General features: G+C 37.5%; 1 protein-coding gene across 1 annotated transcript in view; it reads right to left on the reverse strand.

Moving 5' to 3' along the window:
- SPECC1L (sperm antigen with calponin homology and coiled-coil domains 1 like) overlaps nucleotides 1-14,137 on the reverse strand; it is a 100,961-nt gene that overhangs the window by 56,047 nt on the left and 30,777 nt on the right. Inside the window, exons 5-7 of the mRNA XM_044989866.1 lie at nucleotides 13,809-14,016; nucleotides 1,193-1,266; nucleotides 354-529 (exon numbers count right to left, since the gene is read on the reverse strand). Coding sequence (XP_044845801.1) covers nucleotides 354-529; nucleotides 1,193-1,266; nucleotides 13,809-14,016 — 458 coding nt within the window. The remainder of the gene's footprint in view (nucleotides 1-353; nucleotides 530-1,192; nucleotides 1,267-13,808; nucleotides 14,017-14,137) is intronic.

The raw sequence follows: 14,137 nt of genomic DNA on the forward strand, positions 1-14,137 counted from the left end.
TCTACTCAGGGAAGCTAAGCCCAAGTCATGGACTCTTATTTGTGACTAAAAACAGACTAACGACTTTCCTTTTTGTGTGTGCGCAAAAGTGCCAAAACAGGTACATTTCCTCCACTGCAGAAAATTAAAAGGCCAGCTATGAAAAAAAACCCTCTCTCTTACAGGTTTGCCCATTCTTTCAGAATTGTTCCTAGAAGTATGCAGAGAGCTCTTAGGCTGAAATGATCTGGCCTCAAAATGACAGTCTCGCTCTGTGACTTTTGACGAGTCTCAACAGTGACTCAGTTAAGAAATTAACATCTCAAATTGTGTAAAAGCAATAAAAATACATAACTCCGTTTTCATTAACATACTTGCGTGACTTTATTTCTTCCAGCTCTTTAGTGAGCTTTTCATTTTTCTCCTGAGACTCATGCAGTCTACGTTTTAGGTCCCCTATCTCCTCCTGGGCCTCAGATTTGATATCATTTGCTATGACTACGGCAGTCTGTAGATCAGCTTGGAACTGACGCCATTCTGCGGACTCCTCCTATAAATAACCAAAACTGTAAACAGCAGCTACTAGGAATTTGAAATCAAAGAATTACGCTGATGCAAAGTTCCAGTGAACTCTCAGAGTGGAAGATTTAAGTGGGTGGTAAAAGTACTCATATTTGACAGTCCAAAAGTAAAACACTAAAGTTACAAATCTTAAATATGAAGATAATTTCATCAGTAATCAGCTTTGGGGTTTTGAAGCAGGAGCATTGGAGAGGTCCTAAAATTTCCTTTTCTCTAAACAAAGAAAAGATATAGTTAATTCTTTAACGATTTGGTAAATTTATCCCAAGATGAAGCATTTAACTTCATCCTTGAGCTGATGCCCCTCTCCCCAGAATTATTCTAACTGCTTTTAAACACTGTAACATTCACTTTCCTGCCCATTAGTAAGTCTGCCATGTGCTTTGTCTTTGGTATCTATCAACACCAGTAATACCCAGTAAGACCAGTTTCTACCTCTACATATTGAAATCCCAACACCCTTATACAGCCTTGAAACATTTCTGGTATATTTTTAGAGCAGTGTGCAGGGAAAGACAGGCAGACTGTACTATATATTTTTATTGCTGGGTGATGTCTCATGTACCACGCTTACGGTGCCCCCTCCCCTTTTAGTGCTCAGTTGCACACTTGGTTGTAGGTGTTAACCTACCCGTAGCCTCCTGTGAAGAGTCTTTATTTCTCTTTCCATGTCATGCTTTTGGTCCTGAAGTTTTTTAACTGTATCTGGAAAGATAAGTCAAATCCACTTTAAGATAACACCTTACTCAGTGATTTGTCTACGAAAGAGCAACTGAAGCCACTTGTGCATTTTTAAGACTTCCTGAAACCACCACTTATATTTTTCAAATTATACTTATTATATAATTATTAATCAATGTCTAAGCATGAAGTTATTTAACAAAGCACACATTCCTGAAAGTGGGAAATTAGTATAAACTAACTCGATGGGTATTAAGATTCCAGTCTCTGCCTTACACCATGCACAACATTAAAAAACAAAAAAAACTAGTCACTAAAATGTTACCTGCAAGGTAAGCACAGTGACATGGGAGCATGCTGAATACAGGTTTTGATGCCATCAGCTTTTAAGTGGATTTTCCCATTTAAAAATAAAAATAAAAGCTGCGCTACCACACCTACGAATTCACACTTCACTTCCCTGCTCCAAGATAGCTGCCATCAGGAGTGATTCCCTTCCTTGTTATTTCAACAGGAATAAGATTCCTATTCTAGCCCTCAAAAAGCTCCAATTCTTGTGTATCACAGCATTGTTTGAGATAAGTTATAAATTAACTAAATAGTGGTTAAATTTATTTGAAGCATGAGGGGCAAACATTAGAGTATATTCAATGAGATCATAATATGGAAGTAAGATGTTCATTTAAATAGGTCAGCAGCTACACAAAGGGCATGCAGCTTGACCACTACCAACTCCTAATCTGGCGTCTGACAGACTGACTCCTGTGATTATTATTCATTTGTTGCATTATTCAATGCACAAGAGAACAGCATGATTGATTATTCCATTCCTATAATTGAGTAACTGATGAAGAAGCACACAGAATACCTTTCTCATTCAGTACCACTTCACTGATTCTTGGTTCTTAGGGGCATTCTATTTCTATGGAACTGTATGCATATATAAACTGTAAAGATTCAGGGCCTCTTGATTTGTAGGGCCAACTGTGATAAATTATGTTTTTTAGTTCAGGTTCATTATACCAGGAGCAGTTGTGAAGCAAATATCTTCTGTGTATATTGGCAGCGCTTTTCTCACATGAAGGCTGCAGGTACCCAATGTATTAAGCTGCTTAAAACCAAAACCTTGGCATAAACTACAGAGTAGTAGGCACATGCTTTCTGATTATTCAAACATTTACTGTACATTAAATTTAAACAACTAAATTGACAGAAGGTAAAATTGTGTGGTTCTTGTTCTGTTGTGAAACTGAACTTTCCAATGTGTTTATTTGGTTATCAGTTACAATTAGTTTCAGGGATAATTATGCAACACAAGATTCTTTTTAGAACCTTAAATTCTAACAGTGCTCTTGCCTGCTTCCCCCCATTTTTAAAATTGAACCCTATATTTTGGTACCCAGAACAATCCCCTTGGTCTCTTGGCAGAGAGCTGTTTTCTAGCATTACAAGACATTTTTAAAATAGCGTATGGTAGACTAAACCAAAATGCTAAGCAAACCCACACACTTATTCACATGAGGATATTCCATTTCACATCATTTAAACCGGATAGCTAATTTCTTTGTAAGAATGACATAAGCCCCTAAGTGGCTTGAAAAACAATATTTCAGGCTTGGAAAAGTTCAAACACTTCAAACCAGACATTTTCCTACATCTATAGCTATCTTATAGGACTACATATTCTAAGATGCACATCTAGCTGACCTTTTAACGTTGGATGTGGTAAGCTAATTAACAGTGAGGGTGACTCAAATCACATGGTACCATGTTGCTTAAGCTACAAAAAATGGAAACCTTAGCTAGTCTTAGTACAAAAGGAGGAATTAGTATTGATACCTTTTTATTAGGCTGAAGCTAATATGTAAAGTTGCCTGTTTTAGGTTAAAAGTGACAAAGTACAACTAAAGAATTTAAGCAGCAAAGAATCCTGTGGCACCTTATAGACTAACAGACGTTTTGCAGCATGAGCTTTCGTGGGTGAATACCCACTTCTTCGGATGCAATACCCACTTCTTGCATCCGAAGAAGTGGGTATTCACCCACGAAAGCTCATGCTGCAAAACGTCTGTTAGTCTATAAGGTGCCACAGGATTCTTTGCTGCTTCTACAGAACCAGACTAACACGGCTACCCCTCTGATACTAAAGAATTTAAGTAATCTTGAAAATCCTGTACAAAATGTACAATTTCTTCAAATACTGAAAGTTGCCTACTGAGGGAGCCAGCAAGCCCTACGACGCTCCCCACACTAGTTTGCAGCAGATTCCAGGAGCGAGGAATCTGCTGCAGTGGGGGGGCCATCTTTTTTTTTATTTTATTTTATTTTTTTTTAAGACAACTCAGGGAAATGGGTTTCATTTTTTAAAACAATTGTTTTTTTACTCCTAAAAATGAGTCATAATTTGTCTAAAAACAAACAAAAAATAGAAAAATAATCACAACAAACCAGAAAACCTAAATGTGTCCTAGAGTTAAAGATTGGGTAATGCCAAAGTTTTGAGCTGTTTGTGAGATATAAGACACACCATTAAATGTTAGTACGTTTGTGCTTTGAAGTTCAAAACAATGGCCTGAATATTCTCCAGCTACTATAAACAGTACAGAACATTTTATAGTAACAGTGTTTAATTTTTTCTAAATTCTATCAAGGGATGGGAGGAGAACATAGAATTGCCAACACCCAGGAATTCAAAAGGAGTGAGCACCTTAAAACAATTTAAGAAAAGGAAATCGTGGTTTTCAGTCTTCTGTTTTTGTACTCCCCTTAGCCATCCCAAATGCACACACATCATTTAAATACACAAAATATACAGGCACCAACTTCCCTATGTACCTACTCTGGGCTAACCCCCCTTTCTGTCCCCATGCACTATCCAGAGCCCACCCTGACCCCCAACAAGCTCCAGAGCTTGAGAGAGTGAGGCTGCTGCTGCCGCCGCCAAGCTCAAAAAAGGGACTACTACAGTATAGGGACCTCGTGATAATGCAGGCAGTGGCTATAGCTTCTAGAAGCAGAACAGGGAAACCGGAAGATCACTCAAACTTCCTGAGCTGCCTGTGTTTTTTGCTATGTGAGACGGTTATTTCTATTTTTAATTATTTGCTTTAATAAATAAATATGTAAGTCCGTTGTAAAAGGATATGATGTAACTGGAAATTAAGTGCTATTGCAATTTTAGATTACAATTTGTAACAAACTAGGTTATAGATGCTGGGTTTTAAATTGACTTATTTCAGTGTGAAAGTATTTCACTTGAATTTTATAAAACTGTGGAAGGTAAAGAACAAAATATTGAAAAATACTTAACTGTATTTTTATCATAATCTTTTATGAATCCAAATTGGCACAAAAACTGTCACTATAAACAAAGTTTTTTTAATGTAAACACCCAATCTGATTAATTTCAATACATTAATACATTTCAAATTTGTTAAAAATGTTACAATGTTAAGACATCAATATTATTTCATAATACACCATTTTAAACAAATTACAATCTGTGAACAACAATCACAATTCAGTTACCACCGAATCCAGCTATTCAGATCCACTGAGGATACTTTCAAGACTTTCTGAATTAAGATGCTGAAGAAATTAATTCTGAAGTCTTATCTGTTTGCATGCAGGTTTCTAGGATTTGAATGCCCCAGGCCACATGATGAAAACAGTTATTCTACAGCAGCTACTGTCACGATCATAACCTTGTTTTCTCCCAGGACATTTACTTGAGATTTTCACTACTAAATAGTGGTTAAATTTTTCAGTGTTTCATTGGAGAACAAGACTTTGAAATAATGGAAACAAGGCTTGCAGATGAATTACTAATGGCAGAACCCCACTTTCAACATAAACTTCTGCATATTGAAGAGTAAGTACTGATTCCTCTGTTGTGACTGGAAACTAGCATGTGATGACTGATCACATGCTGGAAAATTACATGATATAACGTCCAGCTAATGCTTTCTCAACACCAATTTTGCCATCATTTAACTGCAATTTCAAATCAGGGTTGTTGGGTGTTTTTTTTAAGTCTTTGCCAGCTTCAACATGAATTCAGAATCAAAGGCTATTTTACTGGCTTTGATATAAGAAGCAATTACTCAACAAGCTTCTTCAAACCAATTATTTGTCATCTTCTAACAAACCATGAAGTCTATTGACACTGCTTCCCATATTTTTTATAGTAATATTAGGATATGATTGTGTCATAATTAGGGCTGTCAAGTGATTAAAAATTAATTGCAATTAATCGCACTGTTAAACAATAACAATACTATTTATTTAAATATTTTTGGATGTTTTCTACATTTTCAAATATATTTGATTTCAATTATAACAGAATACAAACTGTACAGTGCTCAGTTTATGTTTATTTTTTATTACAAATATTTGCACTGTAAAAAACAAAATATCATTATTCAATTCACGTAATACAAGTTCTGTAGTGCAATCTCTATCATGAAAGTTGAACTTACAAATGTAGAATTCATGTATAAAAAATGCACTCCAAAACAAAACAGTGTAAAACTTTAGTTCCTACAAATCCATTCAGTCCTATTTCTTGTTCAGACAATCGCTCAAACAAGTTTGTTTACATTTGTAGGAGATGCTGCTGCCCGCTTCTTGTTCACAATGTCACCTGAAAGTGAGAACAGGTGTTTGCATGGCACTATTGTAGCTGGTGTCGCAAGATATTTATATGCCAGATGCGCTAAAGATTCCTATGTCCCTTGATGCTTCAACCACCATTCCAGAGGGCGTGTCCATGCTGATGATGGGTTCTCCTCGATAACGATCCAAAGAAGTGCAGACCGACGCATGTTCATTTTCATCATCTGAGTCAGATGCTACCAGCAGACAGCTGATTTCCTTTTTTGGTTGTTTGGGTTCTGTAGTTTCCGCATCAGAGTTGTTGCTCTTTTAAGACTTCTGAAAGCATGCTCCACACCTCATCCCTCTCAGATTTTGGAAGGCACTTCAGATTCTTATATCTTGGGTCGAGTGCAATAGTTATCTTCAGAAATTTCACATTGGTATCTTCTTTGCATTTTGTCAAATTTGCAGTGAAAGTAATCTTAAAACAAACAACACGTGCTGGGTCATCATCCGAGACTGCTATAACATAAAATATATGGCAGAATGAAGGTAAAACAGAGCAGAAGACATACAGTTCACCTCCAAGGAGTTCAGTCACAAATCTAATGAACACTTTTTTTTTTTCTTCTTAAATGAGTGGTATCAGCATGGAAACATGTCCTCTGGAATGATGGCTGAAGCATGAAGAAGCATATGAATCTTTAGCACATCTGGCATGTAAGTATCTTGCGACGCCAGCTACAACAGTGCCATGCGAACACCTGTTCTCACTTTCAGATGACATTGTAATTAAGAAGTGGGCAGCATTATCTCCCGTAAATGTAAACAAACTTGTTTTTCTTAGTGACTGAACAAGAAGCAGGACTGAGTGGACTTGTAGGCTCTAAAGTTTTACACAGTTTTGTTTTGGAGTGCAGTTATATAACAAAAATAATCAACATTTGTAAGTTGCATGTTCATGATAAAGAGATTGCACTACAGTACTTTTATGAAAGTAGTGAATTGAAAAATACTATTTATTTTGTTTTTTACAGTGCATATATTTGTAATAAAAATAAATATAAAGTAAGCACTGTACACTTTGTATTCTGCGTTGTTATTGAAATCGGTATATTTGAAAATATAGGAAAACATCCAAAAATACATTGCAATTGGTATTCTATTGTTTAGCAATGCAGGCATAAATATCTGTAATTTTCACTCCATGCATCTGAAGAAGTGGGGTTTTTTACCCACGAAAGCTTATGCCCAAATAAATCTGTTAGTCTTTAAGGTGCCACCAGACTTCTCGCTGTTTTTGTGGATACAGACTAACAGGGCTACCCCTCCGATACTGGAAAACAAAAGGATTCCCACCACATGCCAAACCTATTTAAGGCAGGGGAGTGACAAAGTGTGTTCGTTCTTCACTGAATCCCCGCCCAGGATGACTGCTGGAAACATCTAAGAAACAAAGACAAAGTGGGGGGAGGGGGAGAGGAGGAGAAGAGCTGAGCCCAGGCTGGAAACGTGTCTGGCCTGTGAAAAATACCTGGAGTTTTAATCTGCAAACATGAGCATCTGGCCTTCAAGAACCACTGCAATCTGCCTAAAACAACATTTAGGGTGAGAAATTACTATTTGTAACCAGTTTCTTTAGTATCTTAAGCTTAGTTTGCGTGTTTGTTTCATTTGATAAGTAATCTGCTTTATCTGTTTGCTAACCTTATAATCACTTAAAATCTCTCTCTTGTAGTTAATAAACTTGTTTTTGTTTTCTCTAAAACCAGTTTGTGTAATTCATAACTGGGGGAGGGGGGGAAAGCTGTGCAGATCTTCCTCCACATTCGGGGAGGGGGCGAATGTCATGACCGTACGCTGTACAGGTCTCTGTGCGGCGCAAGACGATACAATTTTGGGTTTACACTCCAGAGGGGGTGTGCACTGGAGTGCTGGGCAATTCCCTAGCTGAAGCCTACCCATGCAGAGCTGATTCCAGTGTCTGTGTCTTTCTGCAGCTGGGGGTGTCCCTACTTGTGTGTGTGCTGGAGGAGACTTGAGGGCCTGGCTTGGCAGGACAGTGTAAAGGAGCCCAGACTGGTGGACCAGGTGGGCTCAGTGGTACATCAGTACATCAGGTGGCACCCGGGGGGAGGGGAACCCATCACATCTATATCTTGTGTATGCATCAATTACTCTTATTCCCTTGGGCCAATCTAAAACAAAATCTTATAGGCAATCTGCAAAAGCATTCCATCTTTCTTCTTGGGTCATGATATTTGCTCTTTTCAAGTCTTTTGACAATAATTTTAAAATATGTGCAGCCATGTGTCACGTATTTTCTTGCAAAACTTTCCTAATCTTAGCCATATTGGCTGCATTGTTCGTCACAAAATAAATCGCATGGCATTTACTTCCTCTCACTCTGAGAAACACTAGCAACTGTAGAACAACAGATGAATATGAACAACTGAAGATAAATGTTTGTCCCACATGTAAACATTACTTCCCTCAGTAGCTACTGTAACACAATACAGTAGAACCTCAGAGTTATGAATTGACCAGTCAACCACACACCTCACTTGGAACCAGAAGTATACAATCAGGCAGCAACACAGACCAAACAAACACTGTACTGTGTTAAATGTAAACTACTAAAAAATAAAGGGAAAGCAGCATTTTTTTTTCTGCATAGTAAAGTTTCAAAGCTGTATTAAGTTAACGTTCAGTTGTAAATTTTTGAAAGAATAACCATAATGTTTTGTTTGAAGTTATGAACATTTCTGAGTTACAAACAACATCAATTCCTGAGGTTCGAAACTATGAGGTTCTAGTATAGGCTTGTTGTTAAACTTAAACCACTCATCTACAGTCACGCACAGGCACTCAGTTTCTGAAGACACGTATGTTATACCTACAATAGAAGCACCAGAATATTACACTAGAACAGTGCTCCAAGTATGGACGCAGATTATACCAGCCAAGTACCAATATAGCAAATACACCTTCCACAAAGGAAACAAATTATAAAAGTGTAGTTTTGCCAGTATAATGCATCTCTACTACGGCCTTCTGCTGGCACAGCTATGTCAATCAGGGACCATACCTCTTCAAGCTCCTGAGTGATATAGCTATACCAGCAGAAGTCTGTACTGTAGACCTGACCTTAGTCTTCTAGATTTAGGGCTTGTCTACACTTATCAGGGGGTTGATGCGTGGCGATCAATGCATCAGCGGTTGATTTAGCGGGTCTACTGAAGACCCACTAAATTGACTGCCGATCACTCTCCCGTCGACTCTTGTACTCCACCTGAATGAGAAGCACAAGGTGAGTCGACAGGAGAACATCTCCAGTCGACATAGCATAGTGTGGACCCCGCGGTAAGTAGATCTAAGTACATCAACTTCAGCTACGTTATTCATGTAGCTGAAGTTGCACAACTTAGATCAATCTCCCTCCTATAGCGTAGACAAAGCCTAAACGTTTCAAGAGAAGATATACAGTCAACACAAATCCTGACAGAGGAGTACAGCATGGTTGAAGCTTTTCATTTTTCTTGAATTGTGGATGCTCAGTGTAGGCCTGTTCTATATTTAAAAGTTATACTGGTAAAACTGCCTGTTACTGGTATGATTTTTTTACCAATATATTTACACCGCTACAAGCCTAGTGTACATGCATTATACTGGTATAAAGGAGCCTTTTACTGGGATAGCTATTTCCCTTAAAGTAGAGTATCTTTATACCAGTATAACTGCAACCACACTAGCAGAGTTATACCTGTATAATTATGTTAGTATACCTCTACCCCGATATAACACGACCTGATATAACATGAATTCTGATATAACGCGGTAAAGCAGCGCTCCAGGAGGCGGGGCTGCATGCTCCAGCGGATCAAAGCAAGTTCGATATAATGCTGTTTCTCCTACAACGTGGTAAGATTTTTTGGCTCCCGAGGACAGCATTATATCGGGGTAGAGGTGTACATTGGTGAACCCAACAATAGCTGTAACACTGCTGTTCAAAGACCACTTGTCTATTATGCTCACCAAAACTGTCTCATTGTTTCCTTGTACTCTGCCTGTATCCATCTGCTGTCTTTTGTCTTATTCTAAGATAGTGCCTGCCCAAAGAGTGTCAATCTTTTGTTCTGTGTTTTAACAGCGCCTAGCCCAATGGTTTTCTAGATCCAAGACCAGGACTCCTACATGCTAAATTACTACAAATAATAATAAAATAATGATTTAAATAATACAGCTTTCTATAGTAGGAAAATGGGTTGGATCACAAATACACCAAAGCACTGGCTTTTCGCTTATCCATTTTGTGTTTGAGTTTCTGTTATTGTCACATAAAGGTGTTAAGTCCAAGTGATCAGTCTTACTGGGCAGAGATTAACGCTTTCAGTGTCAAATTTTAGTAAGAAGTCACCTGTGTTAAGGTCTCAAATTTTACTATTAGTAAAACTCACTTGCGTTGAATAAATTGAATCATTTTGTGTGCCATATAATAAAAGTGGTATAAATAACCCAACATCAGCAAGAGTTAAGACGATTGAATTCCACTGAGATTTTAAGAGATCGTCATCATCTGTGTTTCAAAATATCTTGCATTAAATGTATATACAAACATCTTGATTTTAAGAAGAAAATCTGACAACCTAGGTGCTAATTTAAGTAGCTAATCTCTGTTATAAAGACAAACTTCACCAAGAGCATGTGTTTCAAGTGTTCATTCAACATTTATTGGCTCGGTTTTAGAGAGCTGGGGGGTTGGTTTTTACATAAAAAACAAATGGCTACTAGACAATTTAGCATACTTATTTTACCAAAAAAGACTTTCAGTTCAGTTCATTTGGTTTTTCAAACCCAGCATCCAAACCCAGAGCAAAAACGCCACCTAGTGTAATGTTTCTTAAAAAAAAAAAAAATAAATACAGGCTTAGCTATACTGGGAATTTTTGCACCTAGTATAAATGTGCTGCACTGGTGTAAAAAAATACACCTGCAATCTTTATTCTGGAATTTGTTAACTTTTTAGTTTGCAACCTGGGAACCTTAGCATTCTTTTAAAGTAATTTTTGCAAGCTTATACAATAGGATTTTCTTTTTTTAAGTTGAAGGGAAATGTCATGTCACAATGATTAAACACAGTTGGTTTTTTTAAAGACATGATGGCATGAGACATTTTATGTGTCCTCACTTTCTCCTAGTGCTAACTTTGGTCCTCTCAAACATGTACTGGTGGACAAGAACCTATAGTAAGAATCCTTTTCAACAGTGATTTGAATTTTACTGCTCATATTGATTAGATCATTTAGTTTCGCAAGCTGTTGAACATTATCTACAATTAAATTCCTCATGCAACTAAGTTTGAATTTCATGCCCAGACTGTTGTAATACACTTTTTGTTATATTCCCAGTTTCATCTTTCTGGTCTCTAGTAGCTATTCAAAGGAATGACACCTAACTTCCTGCACTTGAGCTTCTCATATGTCACTCCATTATTTATTCTGGCTGCTCATTAAACTGAATTCATTTCAAGGTCTTATTACTAATTTCAGTTATGAAGTACACCCTCCTACTTTTATGGACTTGTGAATTGTCCAATTGTTTATTAATATTCTGCCACTATTTATTGCTTCTCACATCATCCCCGTCATTTACAGTTAGTTCGACACTCAGCACATTCTCTCCTCAAAGAGCTACAGCAGTCACTCTATCCTATTTTTTAAATCTAAACCAAAGACTTTTCTTTCCTATTACTTTTTTACTATGGTTTAGTTGTTTTAATGTGGAGAACCATGCTTTTTCTGAATGGTGCTATATACAGAAACATGTAATGAAAAATTCTCTACATTTAAAAAGCCATTAACATGGACACCATGTATTTGGCCATTCATCTCAGACTAATTCAAGGTCAAAGGAATTGGTTAATCTATTAATATTAGAGAATTTGCTGTTGTAATGGATTTTTCTGTCACTTTAATACCACCATCTGTTAAATTTTTTAGATTCTAGATCTGTGCTCTGAGCACAAGTCCTAAAGAGATTTGCTCCTCCTCTTCAAGGGGTTGCTCTTTTTTTTTCTATGGGAAGCAGTGACACTAAAGAACTATTGTAAGAATTTTAGTTTTGAAGCCATGAGAGTTTTTAAAGGTATTGATTTATGAGAAGAGTATTAACAAAAAGGCAGATTTTAATTATACTATTATTTGGTTACCACACTTTGCAGCTACCTCAAGGTGTCACTCTCCTTCCTGCCTCTACTTACAATACAGGATGCTTCCTGAAGCTATTACATCAGATTACTATCCATAAAATTCAACTAAAACAGATTAGTATTGAGATAACAGATCAAAGAAGATATGGAATTTCTCATGGAGCTTTGAGCCTAGCAAGATATAGGTCTGCTAACTGACTGAATTGAGGTATGCAGCCTCATGACTGCACACAGCCCTTTTGAGACAGGTCTATGTGACAAAATTGGAACTGCTTGGTAATATTATATGGATACTGCATGTTAACCTGGCTATTGGAGTGTTTACCATATGATTTCGCTTTATAGGGGACTGTAAAGACAAAACAAGAAGGAAAAGAAAGAATGGCTCAAGATAAGCTACCACTAAGGAAATATTTGAGGGATGTTAAGTGACCATAGCAGAGCCATAGGCTGTGAGAACTCTGGCATGATCTTCTGCTAAGCCTACTGGAATGATTTAGTCCAGAAAGACCAAAGCCCAAGAACACAGAAGAACAACAAACTATGGCAGTTCAGGGAAAGTAGACTGATATGAAGACACCTGCCGGGGCATCTAAAGATGTTATGTCTCTTGAAGTTACCTAAAGACTTAGTCTTGTGAGTGTAAGACAGACATGCATGTAGAATGTTGATTTTAAAATCCTTATTCTTTAAATGCTTTGTCCTTACTGTTGACGCAAAATATATTTTGATGCTAAGAAGGATGCTTTGTCACTGTATACTGCTGGTCACAGGCTCCCAAAAGGAAGAATTGCAGGTCTCTGAACTCAGATCTGCTGGGTGAGCATGGTTAATCAACAAGGTACTGTAGCCCAAGTCTTGGACTCAGAGTGGGGCAAATGCAGACTTTCATACCAAGATATGTAAAAGGCATGAAGCCTGACACTTGCGGGAATGCACTGTGAAGGACCAGAAGAGGGACAGAGGTGCAGCTCTGTAATCATGACAGTCGATATTTATATTTTCAGACAGACACACTCCCCACTGAAGTGCTAGGCAAGACTGGCAGGCATGATTTTTGCTGGATGCTTCAAGTGAGTCTTGAGCCACGCTATTCAGGAAATGGACGCTAAGAGACAGCAAGATAGAAAGTTTTCCCAACCTGCTTGAGTTTTCCCAACTAGAGCTGCCAAATTCATTTTCAGTTTCACAGTTGAGCAAGTACACATGGATGTGACCACGAAGACAACAGTATATGCAAAATTATTTAGGGTCCCTGTTCAATTTCTCCATTGAAAATACATTTTCTTCAACAGGGAGACTTTTCTTGGTCTAGGAACAACCAAATTATCCACAGATGTAGACATACTTAACTTTTGGAAGTTTATATAGCTTTGCTGTACTGGAGAGATAAGAGAACTTGGGTTCTCCCAGACAGAATTAAACCAATAATCACAGGTAATACGCCATAATCTGAATCTATAACTACATGCTGTTCTGCTTGAAAATTGACTCAAAATGGCATTGAGGATTCATATTTATTCTCAAGATTGCCAGTTCATATTTTCTCAACTTACACGTGTTCGGCCCCATCCCCAACTAGTCCTGCAAGTCCAAAGTCAAGCTGAGTTCATTCCTTCTAAGATTCATTCATTCTTTCTGCAAGGTTTATTCTGATTTCAAACCACAAGTGCGCAAACCACAATTAAAATACTTTTACTATCCTGTTTCAGCTGTTTTCAAGTTAAAATATGATGCATCAAGAGGAACTCATATCACTTACTCTCTAAGTCAGATATGATGAGGTTGTCATGAAGTTTCACAGCTCGATGCTGCTCTACTTCATCTTCCAACTCGAAGATGGTTTCTTTCATGTCACTTCTTTCAGTCTCTTTTTCTTCTAGCTCTGCCCGAAGCTTTTCTAGAGTCATATTGAGATCCTCAATTTGCTTCTTGGCTTCTTCTTGGAAGACTCTGTATTCATCTTCAACCTGAAGAAAAACCATTAAATGACCATAATGAATTCAGGACAAAGATGAACTCAAAATAAAAATTGGTTGCATTTCACTGCCACAGCCATCATCCTTAAAATATTTTTTTAAATCTCATAAG

Source organism: Mauremys mutica, chromosome 16 (genome assembly GCF_020497125.1).
Source record: "Mauremys mutica isolate MM-2020 ecotype Southern chromosome 16, ASM2049712v1, whole genome shotgun sequence".
Classification (NCBI taxonomy): domain Eukaryota; kingdom Metazoa; phylum Chordata; order Testudines; family Geoemydidae; genus Mauremys; species Mauremys mutica.